The sequence below is a fragment of the Mustelus asterias genome, chromosome 26 (assembly GCF_964213995.1).
Source record: "Mustelus asterias chromosome 26, sMusAst1.hap1.1, whole genome shotgun sequence".
Taxonomy (NCBI): domain Eukaryota; kingdom Metazoa; phylum Chordata; class Chondrichthyes; order Carcharhiniformes; family Triakidae; genus Mustelus; species Mustelus asterias.
The window spans coordinates 41747514-41768606 of record NC_135826.1 but is presented as its reverse complement, the minus strand read 5'-3'; the positions used below and the strand labels follow the sequence as shown (position 1 = coordinate 41768606).

At 49.3% G+C, this 21093-nt stretch overlaps 1 protein-coding gene across 1 annotated transcript in view; it reads right to left on the bottom strand.

The window, feature by feature from the left end:
* arrdc2 (arrestin domain containing 2) overlaps positions 1-19558 on the bottom strand; it is a 37409-nt gene extending 17851 nt beyond the window's left edge. The window contains exon 1 of the mRNA XM_078198596.1: positions 18727-19558. Coding sequence (XP_078054722.1) covers positions 18727-18985 — 259 coding nt within the window. The 5' untranslated portion in view covers positions 18986-19558. The remainder of the gene's footprint in view (positions 1-18726) is intronic.
* Positions 19559-21093: the final 1535 nt, after the last annotated feature.

The following is a 21093-nucleotide window of genomic DNA, read 5'->3' as shown; positions in this document are numbered from 1 at the left end:
GAGCTCAGAACAAGGAGACGGTTAGAAAGTTAGCGCTCATCCACTTAGCAATGAAATCAGGAAGCTATCTCCCCTCCCCCCCCCCCCCCCACCCCCCACCCCCACCACATGGAAACCTGGAACTCTTTCCTGCACCACCCCCTCCCCTCACCAGAAACGGTATCTGAGGGTATCAAAGGAGCACGGAACCAAAGCCAGTAACGCACAAATCGGCCAAGATTTAACTGAATGGCGGAACACACTTGAGGGGCTGAATGGCCTCCTCCTGTTCCTATCTTCCCGAGGAAGGGGGCGACAGAGGGAGGGAAGGAGTCACACATTTTGGAGATCTTCCTTTGGGGTAGATTAGAATGCTATTTCAATGCAGTACGAGGGTGGTGGAGGGGAGGGGAGAAACTGGAGGGAGAGAAATCTGGTGGAGATGCACTCACTTTGTTGCGGGAACATAAATCTCACTGCTGAGTAACGCTGCTGACCTTTTAATCCAAGGAGGGGGATCCGGGATATCCTGACACAAAGACCCTCTCAATTAACATCAGGTATAAAGGACAAACTTGCATTGATATAGCATCTTTCACATCCTCTGCGTGTCTCAAAGCACTTTACAGCCAATGAATTACTTTGGAAGTGCAGCCTCCGTAGGAAACACAATTGCAGATTTGTGCACAGAAAGATCCCATGAGCAGCAATGTGCCAATGGCCAGATGATTGTGCTTTTATGTTGATTGAGGTGTAAATTTTAGCCAGGATACCAAATAGTTTTTATGGGATCTTTCCATCCATCTGAAAGGGCAAACATCTGAAATAGTGATCAGAGCTGCAAGATTAACATAACCTCTCTGCTTTGCAACTCTATTCCTCTAACATTCAACTAGATTTTGGCGACTAGTCCATTTCCCAATCCCAGGAGGGGAGGCTGGCCCCTCTACTGCTGATTGATTAGTGACCTGTGGGAAGAAGTCACAAAGATGTCACGGGCATGCACCATAGAAAGATGCTTTCTAGATGTATCACAGCTAGGTATGGCTCCTGCTCTGTCCAAGACCGCAAGAAACTACAAAAGGTTGTGAACGAAGCCCTGTCCATCACGCAAACCAGCCTCCCAGCATTGACTCTGTCTACACTTCCCGCTGCCTCGGCAAAGCAGCCAGCATAATCAAGGACCCCACGCACCCTGGACATTCTCTCTTCCACCTTCTTTCATCGGGAAATGAGGTCATGTACCAACCAACTCAAAAACAGCTTCTTCCCGGCTGTCATCACATTTTTGAATGGACCTACCTCATGTTAAGTTGATCTTTCTCTACACCCTAGCTATGACTGTAACACTACATTCTGCACTCTCTCATTTCCTTCTCTATGAATGGTATGCTTTGTCTGTATAGCGCGCAAGAAACAATACTTTTCACTATGTTAATACATGTGACAATAATGAATCAAATCCCTTGGCTTTTCCTTCCCACCCCCTCCCTTCCTGAAGATGCCAACTGTGACTGGGTGGGTGCCATGGGTTGCATTCTTGCCCATTGACCCTGTGTGAATTTAGGCAAGTTATTTGGCTGCAGGAGCATCACAGCTTCGTTTTTATTCATCCCCTTGTTTGCTTTACAGACACGGAAACCTCCCAACTGAGTCACACAGCAGTGATCAAGTCCCAGGTTGAGTTTTCTCTTTCGTTCAATGGAATATTCCTGTTAACGGCCTCATTTTTGATTGGTCAGCTCAGCATGTTGCAGGACATGGACAGAGTGGATAGCCAGGGTGGAAGAGTCAATTACTCGGGGGCACAGGTTTAAGGTGCGAGGGGCAAGGTTTAAAGGAGATGTACCAGGCAAGTTTTTTTTTTCACAAAGGGTGGGGGGGTGCCTGGAACTCGGGGGAGTTTTAAGGGGCGTCTGGACAAATACATGAATAGGATGGGAATAGAGGGATATGGTCCCCGGAAGGGTAGGGGGTTTTAGTTCAGTCAGGCAGCATGGTCGGTGCAGGCTTGGAGGGCCGAAGGGCCTGTTCCTGTGCTCTAATTTTCTTTGAATCAAAACCCGTGACTTTCTCTGGTGTGTGAGAAAATGTAAGAAGTTTCACCTGATGAAGGAGTAGTGCTACAAAAGCTCACAATTCTATATAAACCTGTTGGACCTTAACCTGGTGTTGTGAGACTTCTTACTGTGCCCACCCCAGTCCAACCGCCGGCATCTTCACATTATGTTTGACAATAAATGATACTATTTATAATATAACAGATCATCCACTGACAGAGTAGAATCTTACTATACAGAAGTTGGCCATTTGGCCCATTGTGCCTGTGCTAGCTCTTTGGATAGTAAGAAGTCTCACAACACCAGGTTAAAGTCCAACAGGTTTCAGGCAGGGCCTTCCAGATCACAACTCCTCGCTGGGTAAACAAGATTCTCCTTATTTACCCTCTCTTTATCAGTTACCTCTAGTCCGTGTGTCTACTGGTTACTGATTCTCTCACCAGTGTAAACACTCTCTCATTATTTACTCAGTCGCATCTCTCACAATTTTGAACCCCTCCATTAAATCTCATCTAAAACCAGCAGACACCCAGACCCAGTGAGTTACAGTCAGGGGCAGGGGAATCATGACTACAAGGGTCGCTGTAGTGGGGCTAAAGGACTACTCCTGGTGTGCAGGTGAGTGAAACATGCCTCAAACCACCTAGACATGACCCTACAGTCAAACTGAGTTCCGGTCCTTGTTTTCTGAAATTACCATGGATAATGTTCTCTCTCTGATTCTCGAGAGACACACGAACCCCTCAGGCAAGAACGCAGAGGCGTGTGCAACCCCCTCCTCCCATGCAAGTCAACACCTGATTCTGTGATAAGAAAACAGCGTGACAGAGAGCAGGAGAGAAATAGCCGAGGACAGAAAGAGGCAGAGAACGAAAGAGAGAGACAGCGAGTGAGAAAGAGCCCAAGAAAAAGAGAACACGAGAGGGCCACAGTCTTAGTTAGTTTATTTATTAGTCACAAGTAGGCTGACATTAACACTGCAATGAAGTTACTGTGAAAATCCCCGAGTCGCCACACTCCGGCGCCTGTTCGGGTACACTGAGGGAGAATTTAGCATGGCCAATGCACCTAACCAGCACGTCTTTCAGACTGTGGGAGGAAACTGGAGCAACGCACACAAACACAGGGAGAACGTGCAGACTCCACACAGACAGTGACCCAGGCCCGGAGTTGACCCCAGGTCCCTGGTGCTAACCATTGTCATGATGTGGAGATGCCGGTGTTGGACTGGGGTAAACACAGTAAGAAGTTTAACAACACCAGGTTAAAGTCCAACAGGTTTATTTGGTAGCAAAACCCACACGAGCTTTCGGAGCCTTTAGCTCCTTCTTCAGGTGAGTGGGAATTCTGTTCACCAACAGGGCTTATAAAGACACAAACTCAATTTACAGAATAATGGTTGGAATGCGAATACTTACAACTAATCAAGTCTTAAAGGTACAAACAATGCGAGTTGAGAGAGCACCAAGACAGGTTAAAGAGATGTGTATTGTCTCCAGACAGGACAGCCAGTGAGATTCTGCAAGTCCAGGCAAGCTGTGGGGATTACAGATAGTGTGACATGAACCCAATATCCCGGTTGAGGCCGTCCTCATGTGTGCAGAACTTGGCTATCAGTTTCTGCTCAGCGACTCTGCGCCGTCGTGTGTCATGAAGGCCGCCTTGGAGAACGCTTACCCAGAGATCAGAGGCCGAATGTAAAGGTACAAACAATGTGAGTGGAGAGAGCATTCAGACAGGTTAAAGAGATGTGTTCATGTCACTGGGTTCATGTCACACTATCTGTAATCCCCACAGCTTGCCTGGACTTGCAGAATCTCACTGGCTGTCCTGTCTGGAGACAATACACATCTCTTTAACCTGTCTTAATGCTCTCTCCACTCACATTGTTTGTACCTTTAAGACTTGATTGGTTGTAAGTATTCGCATTCCAACCATTATTCTGTAAATTGAGTTTGTGTCTTTATATGCCCTGTCTGTGAACAGAATTCCCACTCACCTGAAGAAGGAGCTTAAGGCTGCGAAAGCTTGTGTGGCTTTTGCTACCAAATACCTGGTGTTGTTAAACTTCTTACTGTGCTAACCATTGTGCCACCGTGCCGCCCCTAAGATAGAGATAGAGAGTCAGGAAGAGAGGGTATGAGGCAGCATGGAGCAGCAGCGAGACAGAGAGAAAGCGGGGGAGTGAGTGAGTGAGACCGGGAGATAGGCCAGAGAACATGGTAGGGTTTTTACTGTCTGTGAGAGACAGACACACAATGCGCTGGGAGACTGACCAGTTTCTTTGCCCGTGATTGGGAGAGGCACTCTTGGGTCTAGAACATGTTTTTGATCACAGGTTGCTGCTCTTTAACACCTGTACATTCTGCGCTCTACACAACCACACCCTAGAATCTGATAAACAGGATTCTGTGCAAGACCCGACAGGCTATACCTGTATCTGTAAGTGAGAACTCCATGTCAATAATGAGAGAGGAGGGAGATTAAACTTTGACCCACATTATAGCCTCTGTTTCATTTCACCTTCACAAATTTTCACTCTTCCCTCTGTAGGATCCCTACAGTGCAGAAGGAGGCCATTCGGCCCATCGAGTCTACACCAACCACAATCACACCCAGGCCGTATCCCCATAACCCCATGCATTTACCCTAGCTAGTCCCCCTGACACTAAGGGACAATTTAGCATGGCCAATCCACCTAACCAGCACATCTTTGGACTGTGGGAGGAAACCGGAGCGCCCGGAGGAAACCCACGCAGACACGGGGAGAATGTGTAAACTCCACACAGACAGTGACCCAAGCCGGGAATCGAACGCAGGCCCCTGGCGCTGTGAGGCAGCGGTGCTAACCACTGTGCCACCGTTCCTGGGAGAGTGTTCCAGAGACACGCTGTAATCACCCCGGTGCCTCAACCCAGAGCTTTCAGTGACGCAGTGTAAACACTAACTGTCAGGCAGCTATTCAGCACTGAGGGCATCACAGTAGAGCCTGGTCCCTGATGTTCTTTTGGGAACTCAACGTGGACCAACCAGCTTTAACTAACAACTTTTGCCTCTGGATCAGATGACTATGGCTCCAATCCCACATTCCAGTGACACTCTGATGCAGTACCGAGGCACTGCAGCATTGTCAGAGGTACTCTCTTTTGGATGAAATTATCTTTGCCCACAATTTGTAACAATGCTGCCTTGGCTCTCGCATTCCCTCCCCAAATCTCTCGACAACCCTTTTCTCCTTCCAACTATGTGACAAAGCTTTTCTGTTCCACCTGTCCCAATATCTCCTCATCTGGTTTAACATTTGTAATTAATTACCCACATGGCGCTCACTGGGATCTGACAATGTCAAAGGTATGAACAATGTCATTGGTGTAATGTTAGTATGAACTTACTCCAGATTTAACCCCGGTGCTGTACCTGTCCTGGGAGTGTTTGATGGGGACAGTGTAGAGGGAGCTTTACTCTGTATCTAACCCCGTGCTGTACCTGTCCTGGGAGTGTTTGATGGGGACAGTGTAGAGGGGGCTTTACTCCAGATTTAACCCCGTGCTGTACCTGTCCTGGGAGTGTTTGATGGGGACAGTGTAGAGGGAGCTTTACTCCAGATTTAACCCCGTGCTGTACCTGTCCTGGGAGTGTTTGATGGGGGACAGTGAAGAGGGAGCTTTACTCTGTATCTAACCCCGTGCTGTACCTGTCCTGGGAGTGTTTGATGGGGACAGTGTAGAGGGAGCTTTACTCCAGATTTAACCCCGTGCTGTACCTGTCCTGGGAGTGTTTGATGGGGGACAGTGAAGAGGGAGCTTTACTCTGTATCTAACCCCGTGCTGTACCTGTCCTGGGAGTGTTTGATGGGGACAGTGTAGAGGGAGCTTTACTCCAGATTTAACCCCGTGCTGTACCTGTCCTGGGAGTGTTTGATGGGGGACAGTGTAGAGGGAGCTTTACTCTGTATCTAACCCCGTGCTGTACCTGTCCTGGGAGTGTTTGATGGGGACAGTGTAGAGGGAGCTTTACTCTGTATCTAACCCCGTGCTGTGCCTGTCCTGGGAGTGTTTGATGGGGACAGTGTAGAGGGAGCTTTACTCTGTATCTAACCCCGTGCTGTACCTGTCCTGGGAGTGTTTGATGGGGGACAGTGTAGAGGGAGCTTTACTCTGTATCTAACCTCGTGCTGTACTTGTCCTGGGACTGTTTGATGAAGAGTGTGGAGGGAGCTTTACTCTGTATTTAACCCCATACTGTACCTGTCCTGGGAGTGTTTGATGGGGGGACAGTGTAGAGGAAGCTTTACTCTGTATAGAACCCCGTGCTGTACCTGTCCAGGGAGTGTTTGATGGAGACGGTGCAGAGGGAGCTTTACTCTGTATCTACACCTGTCCTGGGAGTGTTTCATAAATCATTGAATGCCTACAGTGCAGAAGGAGGCCATTTGGCCCACTGAAACTGCACCGACTCTCCAACAGAGCACCTTACCCAGCACCTATCCCCATAACCCCATGTACGTATCCCACTCATCCTCCTAACCTACACATCTTGGGACACTAAGGGGCAATTTAGCATGGCCAATCCACATAACATACACATTTTTGGACTGTGGGAGGAAACCCACGCAGACTCGGGGAGAATGTGCAAACTCCACACAGACAGTGACCAGAGGCCAGAATCAAACCCGGGTCCCTGGTGCTGTGAGGCAGCAGTGCTAACCACTGTGCCACCAATTGATGCAATAGTTCGTGCCTCACAGCCAAAAACTGTGTTGCCCACATTAATGCAAATTTGTTAAGAAAGTTTAAATGTTTTGATATTCATGGCAGCTGTCATTGGTGGACTCCTCTTGTTCCTGTTCAGTGCCATACTGAGGGAGTGTCACACCCGCACAGGTGCTATCTTTGGGCAGAAATGTTAAAATGAAGCTGTGCCTGCCCTCTCGAGGTGGTTACAGAAAGATTATACCGCACTATTCTGAAGAGCACAGAAACATAGAAGATAGGAGCAGGATGAGGCCATTCAGCCCTTCGAGCCTGCTCCACCATTCATCACCATCATGGCCTAATCCTGCTTAAAAATAAAAGCAAACTACTGTGGATGCTGGAATCTGAAACCAAGAGAAATTGCTGGAAAATCTCAACAGGTCTGTAAGGAGAGAAAAGAGCTGACGTTTCAAGTCCAGATGACCCTTTGTCAAAGGGTCCAACTACTCCTGCTTTCTTCCCATAGCCTTTGATCCCATTCACCCCAAGTGCTATATCCAGCCGCCTCTTGAATACATTCAATGTTTTGGCATCAACTACTTCCTGTGGTAATGAATTCCACAGGCTCACCACTCTTTGGGTGAAGAAATGTCTACTCATCTCCATCCTAAATGCTCTACCCCGAATCCTCAGACTGTGACCCCTGGTTCTGGACTCCCCCACCATCGGGAACATCCTCCCTGCATCTACCCTGTCTAGTCCTGTTAGAATTTTATAGGTCTCTATGAGATCCCCCCTCATTCGTCTGAACTCCAGCAAAAACAATCCTAACTTATTCAATCTCTCAGTTCCACAGTTCTCCCTGGTGTCCCAGCCATTCATTTATCCCTCAATTAATATCAGGGAAAAAAAAACAGATCATCTGACGCTTATTGCATTTCAGTCTGTGGGATCTTGCTGTGCATTAATTGGCCCAGTAAGAGTTTTAACAACACCAGGTTAAAGTCCAACTGGTTTATTTGGTAGCAATGGCACTTGCTACCAAGTAAACTTGTTGGACTTTAACCTGGTGTTGTCAAAACTCTTACTGTGTTTACCCCAGTCCAACGCCGGCATCTCCACATCATTAGTTGGCTGCCATGTTTTTTACATTAGTGACTGCACTTGAGGAGATGTACAGGGATAAAAAGTCTTTGATTGGCTGGGGAGAACTTTGGGATGTCCCCTCTATTTAAAAATATAACTTCTTGCAATCAAACATCAGTGTAAAAATCGATTGCTGATTTCACGAGAGAAGGGAAGTGAAGAGACGGGGAAAGCGTTGCAGCATCTCGCTCTGGGACAGAAAATGTTCGAAACAAAAAAACCCCCCCAAGTGCCTCATTTCCTAATCTGAGTTTGTCACGCCACCTTAAAGGATGTTGCTCCACCTTAAACTGGGTGGAGAAATCCCCAGGCTTGACCAAGCTGTCAATCATTGAGTGTCACCATGGCAACCCAGGTTGCATTGGCTTTTTTGAGCTTCTGCTATTGGTTCTTTCCTCTTCCTGAACAGTGTCAAAGCCAATGAGATGTGTGCACATATCACCGGCTACTTTTATCACGATATCGCAATGTTTAATAATTACTGCTCTTAATCAGCAAAACTGCAAATAAATGAAGTTAAACCCACATTTCCAAATATTCCCCCCCCCCTGCCATTCTAACACACTAGTATGTTTTTATCAGTGTCACAAGTAGGCTTACATTAACACTGCAATGAAGTTATTGTGAAAAACCCCCTAAATTCCACTAATTAAAAAAATGAACATTGTGTGTGTTGGACACGACATTACATTTGTCCATTTTACCAGTTTGCAGGGTAACTTGGGAAGGCACGGTGGCACAGTGGTTAGCACTGCTGCCTCACAGCGCCAGGAACCCGGGTTAGATTCCCGACTTGGGTCACTGACTGTGCAGAGTCTGCACATTCTCCCCGTGTCTGCGTGGGTTTCCTCCCACACTGTAAAAGACGGGCAGGTTAGATGAATTGACCATGCTAAAATTCTCCCTCAGGTGTACCTGGACAGGGGCTGGAGTGTGGTGACGAGGAGAATTTCACAGTAACTTCACTGCAGTGTTAATGTAAGCCTACTTGTGACTAATAAATAAACTTTATTTTTGTATTTGATCTTTTTTCAGGTTGATTTACAGGAAGAGGCAGAAATGCTACAAAAATCTCATGTGGGAAGAATATCACTTCTTCAATAAGAACTACAAATGGCTATTCCCCCGCCCCCCCCCCCCCACCCTTGCCGGTGGGATGATTTTGGTCGCTGAACAATTATTAGTGTCTTTGTTCCAAAAACGTAACATTGGAAGCAGAACATTGCAGCGAAGCTGTTTGGAGTGGCTTACCTGAATGGTTCGCATTCCCCTCGGTAACACCTTTTCACATTGCTTAGACACCGCCCTGGTAGAAAGCCCCTTCCAGCAAAACCTGCACACCCTCATGGGTGAGGTCATTTTTTTGTTCGGTTACAGGATGTGGGCGTCGCTGGCTGGGCCAGCATTTATCGCATTTAAGAGTCAACCACGCTGTTGTGGCTCTGCAGTCACATGTAGGCCAGACCGGGTAAGGGCGGCAGATTTCCTTCCCTAAAGGACATTAGTGAACCAGATGGGTTTTTCCGACAATTGACAATGACTGACCCTTCAGCTAAGGGGAACAGCTGCTCCCGATCCACTCTGTGGTTAGCCACAATCGCGACAGTATGTCTTCATAGACTGGGACTTTTTTCTACGGAGCACAGAAGGCTGAGGGGTGATCTTATAGAGGTCTATAAAATAATGAGGGACATAAATAAGGTAGATAGACAACATCTTTTGCCAAAGGTAGGGGAGTCTAAAACTAGAGGGCACAGGTTTAAGGTGAGAGGGGGGAGATGCAAAAGGGTCGAGGCACAGAGGGTGGTGAGTGTCTGGAACGAGCTGCCAGAGGTAGTAATAGAGGCGGGTACGATTCTGTCTTTTAAAAAGCATTTAGACAGTTACATGGGTAAGATGGGTATAGAGGGATGTGGGCCAAATGCAGGCAATTGGGACTAGCTTAGTGGTTTAAAAAAAAAAGGGCAGCATGGACAAGTTGGGCCAAAGGGCCTCCCTTACTCTATTAGACTTTTAATTCCAGATTTTTTCTTGAATTCAAATTTCGCAGTCTGCCATGCTGGGATTCAAACCTGGGCCCTCAGAGAATTACAGTGGGTCTCTGGATTACTTGGATTCAAAGCCAAAAATTAACCAGATGAACCGGTGTTGCTGCTGGTTGTGGGATCCTGTTGTGCATACTTCAGAAAGGCACTCCAGAAATGCCAGTTCCTTCTTTCAGTGTCCGAGACTGGCGAGAGTGATGAAGACATACTGTCGCGATTGTGGCGAACATGAGTCAGTGTCTCAGAGACTGGTATCTGCTACAGGAAGGATGACTTGAATTTTTAAAGCAGCTTCCAAATCTCAAAGTGCTCTGCAGCTGATGGAGTAGTTTTGGTGTGTAACGAGACAGCCAAATTTGTACACAGTAAGATCCCACAAGCAGCACAGTAATAGTAACCAGATAATCTGTTTCAGTGACGTTGGGTGAGGGATAAATTTCAGCCTGGCTACTGGGGAGAAGTTCCCCGCCCGGAGAGAAGTCGCCCTGGACTTTAAATACCTCATCCAAAAGACATCGCTCCCTCAGCACCACACTCACTCCCTCCCTCAGCACCGCACTCACTCCCTCCCTCAGCACCGCACTCACTCCCTCCCTCAGCACCGCACTCACTCCCTCCCTCAGCACCGCACTCACTCCCTCCCTCAGCACCGCACTCACTCCCTCCCTCAGCACCGCACTCACTCCCTCCCTCAGCACCGCACTCACTCCCTCCCTCAGCACCGCACTCACTCCCTCCCTCAGCACCGCACTCACTCCCTCCCTCAGCACCGCACTCACTCCCTCCCTCAGCACCGCACTCACTCCCTCCCTCAGCACCGCACTCACTCCCTCCCTCAGCACCGCACTCACTCCCTCCCTCAGCACCGCACTCACTCCCTCCCTCAGCACCGCACTCACTCACTCCCTCAGCACCGCACTCACTCACTCCCTCAGCACCGCACTCACTCACTCCCTCAGCACCGCACTCACTCACTCCCTCAGCACCGCACTCACTCACTCCGCACCGCACTCACTCACTCCCTCAGCACCGCACTCACTCACTCCCTCAGCACTGCACTCACTCCCTCAGCCTAGATTTTGTGCTCAAAGTGGGATTTGAATCCACAAACTTCTGCCTCAGACGAGTGTGATACTCCCACGGCCCTGAGGGAGACATTAACAAGTTCCCTCAAAGGATGCTGTGCAGCCATGCGCAGACTAAGCTCTCTAACCACCTGCATGTGGGGTAATTAGGGCCCCACACTGGGGAAGGGAAGGAGCAGCAAGGTGGCAGCAGTAGAATAGCATATCCGCATTCTGTCTGCCCTGCTGTCCCGGTATGTACAAACTGGAGGGGCTTGCCAACGCATCGTAACAGGGTCTACTCCCTGGCCTTGCCACATTCCATCTGACTCCATTGCAACATACTGAAGAGAAAGGACGAGTGAATGACCTTCACGCTATCAACGATCCCACTCCTGATCTCTGGACCCTGTTCTCAAATCAACCTGTTTTTTCAAAATGAAAATCGACTCACATTCACAAAACATCATAGAAACATAGAAGATAGGAGCAGGAGGAGGCCATTCGGCCCCTCGAGCCTGCTCCGCCATTCATCACAATCATGGCTGATCGCCCAACTCAACAGCTTAATTCTGCTTTCTCCCCATAACCTTTGCTCCCATTCGCCCCAAGAGCTATATCCAGCCGCCTCTTGAATACATCGAGTTATATCAGCGCGTTGGTTATGACATTGACCGCTCTTGCTCAATCGAACAACATTAACCTAACTTTCTTCGCCGGATGACCCTGCCCCGTTTAGGTGTCACAGCCTTTTCCCCACGATTCAGATGAGGTGATACCACGATCACATCCACTTTTGACATGCTGGCGGTACCAGGGGAGTGCTGCACCGTCAGAGGGGTTGCATTTCAGATGAGATGTTAAATTAAGGCCCCATCTGCCCTCCCTGGGGAATGTAAGAGATCCCCCAGGGCCACAAAATAGAACAGGGGAGAGTTCTCCCCTGTGCCCTGGCCGATCTTTCTCCCACAATCAACAGCATTAACAATAACAAATCATTTGGTCTTTTTAACCCATTGTTATTGTGGGATCTTACTATACAGAATCTCTACAGTTCAGAAGGAGGCCATTTGGCCCATTGAGTCTCCACTGACTCTTATCCAGATTCTACCCCTTTAACCTCACGTATTTACCCTGCTAATCCCCCTGACACTAAGGGGCAATTTAGCATGGCTAATCAACTTAATTTGCACATCTTTGGTGTGTGGGAGGAAACCCACGCAGACACGGGGAGAATGTGTGCAAATTCCACACAGACAGTGACCCAAGGCTGAAATTGAACCTGTGTCCATGGCGCTGTGAGGCAGCAGTGCCAACCACTGTGCCACCCTAAAGCGTACCATGCACACTTTTTCTATTGCATTTTGCTACATTCCAAAGGAGACCACATGTCAGAAAAAAATCTTCATTGGCTGTAAAGTGCTTTAGGAAAACCTGCGGTCATGAAAGGTGCTATATAAATACAAAATCTTTCTTTAATGTAATGCCAAAAGGTAACCAACCTTGATGCTTGGGTAGAGATTGGTGTGACTCATCTGATCTCTGCCAGAAATTTCACCGTTGCGGATGTCTATTTCCCACAGAAATCGCAGCACAAGGCAACACTGGTGTGTTCTCACAAGCTGGCCTTATGATCGGCCGCTGTCAATGGGGCTCTTTCTGTGCGGACATTGCCATCCAGTATCAAGTGTTATCCAGCAGAGGGAACATGTGAGCGGCTAGGAGCTTCAGCTCACTCCCACCCTCGCCCCAGGCAGCCTGAGACAGATAAACACAGGCACAGAATGCAGCCAGTCCAGTTCAGGAACAGCAGCGATGATTACATTCAAGCTGACGCACTCCTGAAACAGTCTGATATTGTGTGAGAACTGCGTCAGGGCTAAGGGCTGCCAACCCTCTAGAATTGAGCGCACATCTCCCAGGTCTAAAGATTAATCCCTAGGATGTGGGTGGCTCCAAGGGACACTAACATTTCCATTTATCGATTACTGTGAAATCTCAGTGCTGGGCAAAATGCTGTTTCACTGACTGTCCAAAAAAACTAGAGTTTGCTTCCCAATTAGTTGTGAGGAAGATTGTGTACAACGGGTGGCACAGTGGTTAGCACTGTTGCCTCACAGCACCAGGGATCCGGGTTCGATTCCCAGCTTGGGTCACTTTCTATGCGGAGTTTGCATGTTCTCCCCATGTCTGCGTGGGTTTCCTCTGGGTGCTCCGGTTTCCTCCCACAGTCTGAAAGACGTGCTGGTTAGGCTTCCGCCATGCTAAATTTGTACCCGAACAGGCGCCGGAGTGTGGTTAACGTAAGCCTACTTGTGACTAATAAATAAACTTAACATTCTAGAGCAGTGGTTCCCAACCTTTTATGTCACATCATACCCCAATATGTCATTGGAGACCTCTGTACTATTAAAAGAATTCTGAGACGCACCTCCTATTCTCTGTATTCTTCCCTTACTGGGAACTTTTGTCTTTTAAACTTCTCCCTGTCCTCTTGCCTGTTTTTTTTTAAACCTCTCCCTGTTTCTGTCGCTTACCCCCAGGGTTTTTTGTGTCCTTTTTTGAGTTTCTGCTTTTTGTGTGGGCACACGGGATCTGTGTCTTCAGTTCCAAGTCCCATTGGCCACGCGTGTGGGTCTGACCAACGTTAAAAAAAATCAAAACCACACATGTCTGTCTCTTTCCACAAACACAGGAAACCCAAAGTTTGTTGGCCCTTGGACAGCCAACCACAGAGCTGAAGATGAGGGTTAGTTTTAGTTTAATTAGGTGAATTGTGAATCTGTTTTCATGGCACACTTTGGTGGGGGGGTGGGGTGGGAGGGGGGGGGGGGGGGTGGATTTCTGTGGGCCATAGCCCACTGGTTGGGAACCACTGTTCCAGATGACCAATGGCAGGAGTGTGGGAAATCATGTGATGACACCTCCAAAAGTAATGTCCAATCGAAGCTGGCAACGCCTGTGACAATTCGGAGCAACTCGACTTACCCAGTGCTGCCAGCGGGGAGAATCGTGCCCAGGGTCTCCATTCCAGAATTCAGAGACAAGACCAGAAAATATTCCACATCTTCACTTGCTCAATATTCTCCCCTTTGCTCCAAAATCCACCTTTAAGAGGTTTGGCTAAGTATCTGCTTAAAAGAATGTCCTCAATAACAGCTTATAGAGAACTCTGAAGCCATCATAGTTTCTCAGAGGCACCAGGGATATAACTGGACACCAGCCAACAGCAGGCGAAACCAGGAGGGGTGACTGAAACAGAAAATGCTGGAAATTCTCAGCAGATCTGACAGTGTCTGCGGAGAGAATATCGAGACAATATTTTGAGTCAGGGCTCAAAGGTCACCCAGACTTGAAACGTTGGCTCTATTCTCTCTCCATAGACGCCGTCAGACCTGCGGAGATTTTCCAGCATTTTTTGTTTTTGTTTCAGATTCCAGCATCCGCATTATTTTGCTTTTATTGTAGGGGTGGCTGAAAACTTGGTCACGGCTACTGTTTAGGTGAGCAGTCTTAACACAGGAGGTGGAAGTAAAGACATTCTAGGGAGGGAATTTAATTTAAAATGGATTTTTCATGTGTTGACATGGCAACCATTTGATGCCATTCTCTCGTTGTCTTGAGAAGGTGGTGATGAGGTTTCTAGAATCATTTGGCAGTGGGTTTGATAAAACACAGTTGCTGGAATTCTACTGGCCCGCCCTGGGAATCGGAGCAGGCGAGGGGCGGACAATGGGAAGATCCGTTGACCTCAGGTGGGAGTTTACGGTTTCGGGATGAGCGAGGCTGTTAAATCACACCCTGTGTCTCTCTGGGCCATTTGAGGTGGGCTGTCAAGAGTCAACCATGTTGGTGTGGGACTGGAGTCACTTATAGGCCCCGACTGGGAAAGGCTGGCAGATTTCCTTCCCTAAAAGGACAAGTAGTAAAGTTAAAATTTATTTATTAGTCACATGTTGGCTTACATTAACACTGCAATGAAGTTACTGTGAAATTTCCCTGGTCGCCACACTCCGGCGCCTGTTCGGCTCAATGCACCTGACCAGCACGTCTTTCAGAATGTGGGAGGAAACCGGAGCACCCGGAGGAAACCCACGCAGACACGGGGAGAACATGCAGACTCCGCACAGGCATTGGTGCTGTGAGGCAGCAGTGCTAACCACTGTGCCACAGACAATAATAACCAGTTGGTTTTTCATGAGAATCTGACAGCTTCATCGTCGATTTTATGGAAGAAGCTAAAGACTTTCATTTCTATAGCGCCGGACAACCTCCTCGCTTTGCGGGCAGTGACGTAATTTTTTTGAGCTGTGCTCACTATTGTAATGTACGAAACACGGCAACTAATTTGCACACAGCAAGATCCCACATACAGAAAGTGATAATTACCGGATAATGATTTCCAGTGATGTTGTTTTGTCCAGAGGATATCTTCTCTGTCCATCTCCTACACAATGCCATTGGATTTTTTTTTAGTCTCATCTCATCCAAGAACAAAAAGTATTTGTAATCGTGCAGCAGTCCCGCAGTAACGTGCCCGAGAGTCAGGTTAGACTCTGTGCTCAGGTCTGTGGAGGGGGGGGGGGGGGGGGAAATCGATCCCACCATCCTCAGATTCCAGTGGCGAGAGAGGGTGGATGACCCACTAAAACCACAGCTGGATTTGCACATCCCCCCCCCTCTTTTTCGACAGGAGGGACCCAGAATGAGCCAGTGCATCTGCGAACCGGACGGAGTGGTGCTGTAAAATCAGCAGAAAAACGTACAGGAAAGAGATAGAGAATCTGGTGAACTGGTGCAATAACAATAATCTCTCCCTCAATGTCAACTAAACAAAGGAGATTGTCATCAACTTCAGGAAGTGTAAAGGAGAACATGCCCCTGTCTATGTCAATGGGGATGAAATAGAAACTCGAGAGCTTCAAGTTTTTAGGTGCCCAGATCACCAACAACATGTCCTGGTCCCCCCCATGCCGACACTATCGTTAAGAAAGCCCCACCAACCCTTCTACTTTCTCAGAAGACTAAGGAAATTTGGCATGTCAGCTACAACTCTCACCAACATTTACAGATGAACCATAGAAAGCATTCTTTCTGGTTGTATCACAGCTTGGTATGGGCTCCTGCTCTGCCCAAGACCGCAAGGAACTACAAAGGGTCATGAACGAAGCCCAGTCCATCGCACAAACTAGCCTCCCATCCATTGACTCTGTCTACCCTTCCCGCTGCCTCAGCAAAGCAGCCAGCATAATTAAGGGCCCCACACATACCCTCTTCCATCGGGAAAAAGGTACAAAAGTCTGAGTTCACGTACCAACCAACTCAAGAACAGCTTCTTCCCTGCTGCCGTCAGACTTTTGAATGGACCTACCTTGCATTAAGTTGATCTTTCTCTCCACCCTAGCTATGACTGTAGCACTACATTCTGCACTCTCTTGTTTCCTTCTCTATGAACGGTATGCTTTGTCTGTATAGCGCGCAAGAAACAATACTTTTCACTGTATACTAATATGTGACAATAATAAATCAAATCAAATAAAATCAGCTGCTCTCAGGACGTTTAGTGATCTGGGATCTCACTCCGACTGTCAGAGCGAAATCATCTTTAAAAAAACCGGGATATCATTGCACACTCTGTAATGAGCATTTTGATCGGTCAGCGAAGGCTGTGAATTGAAGCACCTCAGACATGATCGATGTAGAAAACTTGAATATTATTTCGCTCTGACTGCTCACTCTGAAATGTTTGTGATGTTCTTATTTTATGAATAAAATAAAATCTAAGTGTGCAGCGATATGGAGCGAGTGAAACTGCACTGCCCCTGGTCAGGAACTCAGTCCGGCTGAAATCCAGGGGCTTTGGGGCGAGGGTGAAGGTGTTTAATTTTTAGAGGAAGGTATCTGTCTGTGCTGCTCCATGAAGCAGAGGGTGAAAACAACAGAATATGGATGTCAGCGGCAGTGTCAGGGAACCCTGTACCCAGAGTGGAAAATGTCCTGAATGTATGTGTGTCGAAGTGAGGGCTTGCGTGGGTGTGTGCAAGTTTGCGTGAGTGTGTCTGGCTGAGTTAGTTTGTGGGTGTATCACTCCAATGATATTTGGGCTGTCTGTACAGCAAGTGCCAGGACTAAGGTTTACGATCAAAATTAGGGATCCCAGACCCTTTAACACAACCTCCTGGAATTAGTCTGAATGTATCCAGAGCATCACGTCACAGTACTTTCTGTTTTCGAGTTGTAAATTTCCCGATTTTTCGGATTTATTTACCAACAGCAGAGGCAATAATAAGATTTGCAATTGTTGTTCTGCATTGCATCAAATTCAACACATTACACAGTGCGATCCCACAGTCAATCTTGAATCCGGCACCCCCATCCCACCCCCCCGACAGGAATATTTACCCCCCTCTCACACACGCACACACACACACATATCCCTCACTCCCCCAGTGGACACTAATATTTACCCCCTTTTCTCCCTCTCTCTCACACACACTCACATATCAACCCCCCCCCCCCCACAGTGGGCAGTAATATTTACCCCCCTCACACAGACACACCCCAGACAGTATTTACCCCCATCTCTCTCTCACACACAGACACACAATCGCAGAAATCCCCTCAACTGCATTGTACAGTAACATTTACCCCCTCCCTTTCTCTTGCACAAACACACCCCATCCTCCAATATACAGTAACCCCCATGCACACTAACACCCCCCCTCAGTGTACACGAACACCCCCCCCCCCAGTGTACACTAACACCCCCCCTCAGTGTACACGAACACCCCCCCCCCCTCAGGTGTACACTAACACCCCCCCCCCCCCTCAGTGTACACTAACACCCCCCCTCAGGTGTACACTAACACCCCCCCCCTCAGGTGTACACTAACACCCCCCCCCCTCAGGTGTACACTAACACCCCCCCCCTCAGGTGTACACTAACACCCCCCCCCTCAGGTGTACACTAACACCCCCCCCCCCTCAGGTGTACACTAACACCCCCCCCCTCAGGTGTACACTAACACCCCCCCTCTCAGTGTACACTAACACCCCCCCTCTCAGTGTACACTAACACCCCCCCTCTCAGTGTACACTAACACCCCCCCTCTCAGTGTACACTAACACCCCCCCCTCAGTGTACACTAACACCCCCCCTCTCAGTGTACACTAACACCCCCCCTCTCAGTGTACACTAACACCCCCCCTCTCAGTGTACACTAACACCCCCCCTCTCAGTGTACACTAACACCCCCCCCTCTCAGTGTACACTAACACCCCCCCTCTCAGTGTACACTAACACCCCCCCTCTCAGTGTACACTAACACCCCCCCTCTCAGTGTACACTAACACCCCCCCCTCAGTGTACACTAATACCCCCCCCCTCTCAGTGTACACTAACACCCCCCCTCTCAGTGTACACTAACACCCCCCTCTCAGTGTACACTAACACCCCCCTCTCAGTGTACACTAACACCCCCCTCTCAGTGTACACTAACACCCCCCCCCTCTCAGTGTACACTAACACCCCCCTCTCAGTGTACACTAACACCCCCCCTCTCAGTGTACACTAACACCCCCCCTCTCAGTGTACACTAACACCCCCCCTCTCAGTGTACACTAACACCCCCCCTCTCAGTGTACACTAACACCCCCCCTCTCAGTGTACACTAACACCCCCCCCTCTCAGTGTACACTAACCCCGCCCCCCCAGTGCACACTCCCCCCCCGCACTGACCTGGGATGGGCTGCTGCCGCTGTTTGAAGTAGTTTTGATAGGAGGTGTAGTCGGAGTACACGGTGTTCATGCCGATGCTCCTGCTCTCGAGCCAGTGAACCGCGGCCATGCCCTGGGCGCTGATCAGCAGCGAGCGGACCCGCACCGCCGCCCGCAGCTCCAGCACCACCCGGCCCGACACCGCCTGGCCCCGGGTGTACACCGAGCCCTCCCGACGCTCCGGCAGCAGCAGGAAGCCGCGGATCCTGCCCACCTTCATCTCCCCCCCTTCCCCAAAAACAGCCCGGCTGGGCGATCCGAGCAACACAGTCCCAGAGCCGCCTGTGGGATCTTGCTGTGCGCTGTCCTGGCTCTTGCCCTGGTTCCTCTGGCTGCTGCACTGGCTCCTGCCCTGGTTCTTGCTCTGGCTGCTGCCCTGGCTCCTCTTGGCTGCTGCCCTGGCTCTTGCTCTAGCTCTAGCTGCTGCCCTGGCTCTTGCTCTGGCTGCTGCCCTGGCTCTTGCTCTGGCTGCTGCCCTGGCTGCTCCTCTGGCTCTCCCCCCCCCCCCCCCCCGGGACGCTTCCTTGGGGACTGGGGAAAAGTTTAGAAACTTTCTCTCTCTCTTGCAGTTGGCTCCTGCCCTGGCTCCTCTGGCTCCTGCCCCCACTGGCTCCTGCCCTGGCTCTTGCTCTGGCTGCTGCTGCCCTGGCTCCTGCCCTCACTGGCTCCTCTGGCTCCTGCCCTCACTGGCTCCTCTGGCTCTTGCTCTGGCTCCCCCCCAGCCTCCGGGAAGTTTCCTTGGGGACTGGGGAAAAGTTTGTAACTTTCTGTCTCCGCAGCAACTTGACCAAGTGAGAAGTGACAGGACCAGCTGCTGCTGACATCCCCAACGGCAGCCAATAGCAGGGCAGGGGGGGGAGGAGCCTCTGCCTCCACCAATGGCCAACCGGCTTGGCCAAAATCAAAAACAAACTCGCTCGCTTTTAAAGTGACAGTCCCTGTCCAAGGGAGTTGCCAACCCTCCCGGGTTGCCCGGGAGCCTCCGCCAAGTGATTGGAAGGGTTTAGGGGAGGCGGTGGCTGAGTGGATTAGTAATCCAGAGTAATCGAGAGAGCCAGGGAATGCTCTGGTGAACCTGGGTTCGAATCCCATCACGGCAGAAGGTGAAATTTGAATTCAATAGTGATCTGGAATTAGAGGGGTAAGGGGGGGATCTCATTGAAACTTAGAGAATACTGAAAGGCCTGGATAGATTGGACATCGGGGAAATATTCCCATTAGTGGGAGAGACTTACTATTAATGCAAGTCTACTTGTGACACTAATAAATAAACTTTAACTTTAGACAAGGGTCCGAGGGTACAGCCTCAGAGTAAAGGGACGGCCCTTTAGAACCGAGATGAGGAGGAATTTCTTCAGCCAGAGAGTGGTAGAACATGGAACATAGAACATTACAGCGCAGTACAGGCCCTTCGGCCCTCGATGTTGCGCCGACCAGTGGAACCAATCTAAAGCCCCTCTAATCTACATTATACTGTCAGGGGATCAAATGGGGCTTGTATTCTGTAGAAGGGTCATTTTGATCCCAAATTTCCACTCTGCTTCTCTCTCCCCAGATGCTGCCAGACCTGCCGGGTTTATCGGGCATTTACTGTTTTTATTTCAGCTTCTGGCTCAGCTTGCGATGCCCTGATAGTCGAATATCTGCAGGCTGACACACACCATCTGGGTTCACAATGTGGTAGCAGAAGGTGACAATGGAATGGGGTGGGGAGAGTTGGGGTGACATTGTTGGGAACCGATAGTGAACATAAGATGGTTGCCATTAGAACGTTGCTAAGGGTGGCTGAAAAAACTGGGGCTCTTGTCTGTAAAACATTCACACTTTCAAAATATTTCTAATCATAGAATCCCGACAGTGCAGAAGGAGGCCATTCGGCCCATTGAGTCTGCACTGACTCTCTGACAGATTACCTTCCCCAGACCCTTTCTCCTGTCCTATCCCCATCACCCACACATTTAGCACGGCCAATCCGCCTAACCTGCGCATCTTTGGACTGTGGGAGGAAACCAGAGCTCCCGGAGGAAACCCACGCAGACACGGGGAGAACGTGCAAACTCCACACAGACAGTGACCCAAGCCGGGAATTGAACCTGGGTCCCTGGCGCTGTGAGGCAGCCGTGCTAACCACATCGGGAGAAGAGTTCAAGGTGGTGAAGAAGGGTGGGTTTGAGGTGGTTTTTCACAAAATCTTACAGCAAAGACGGAGGTAATTCGGCCCATCGTATCTGTGCTCTCTGAAAGAGCCGCCTGCTCTTTATGAGTTGCAAGAGGGGGAGGGGAGGGGGCGGAGGAGGGAAAGATGCTGGGAGAGGATAGGTTCCAGAG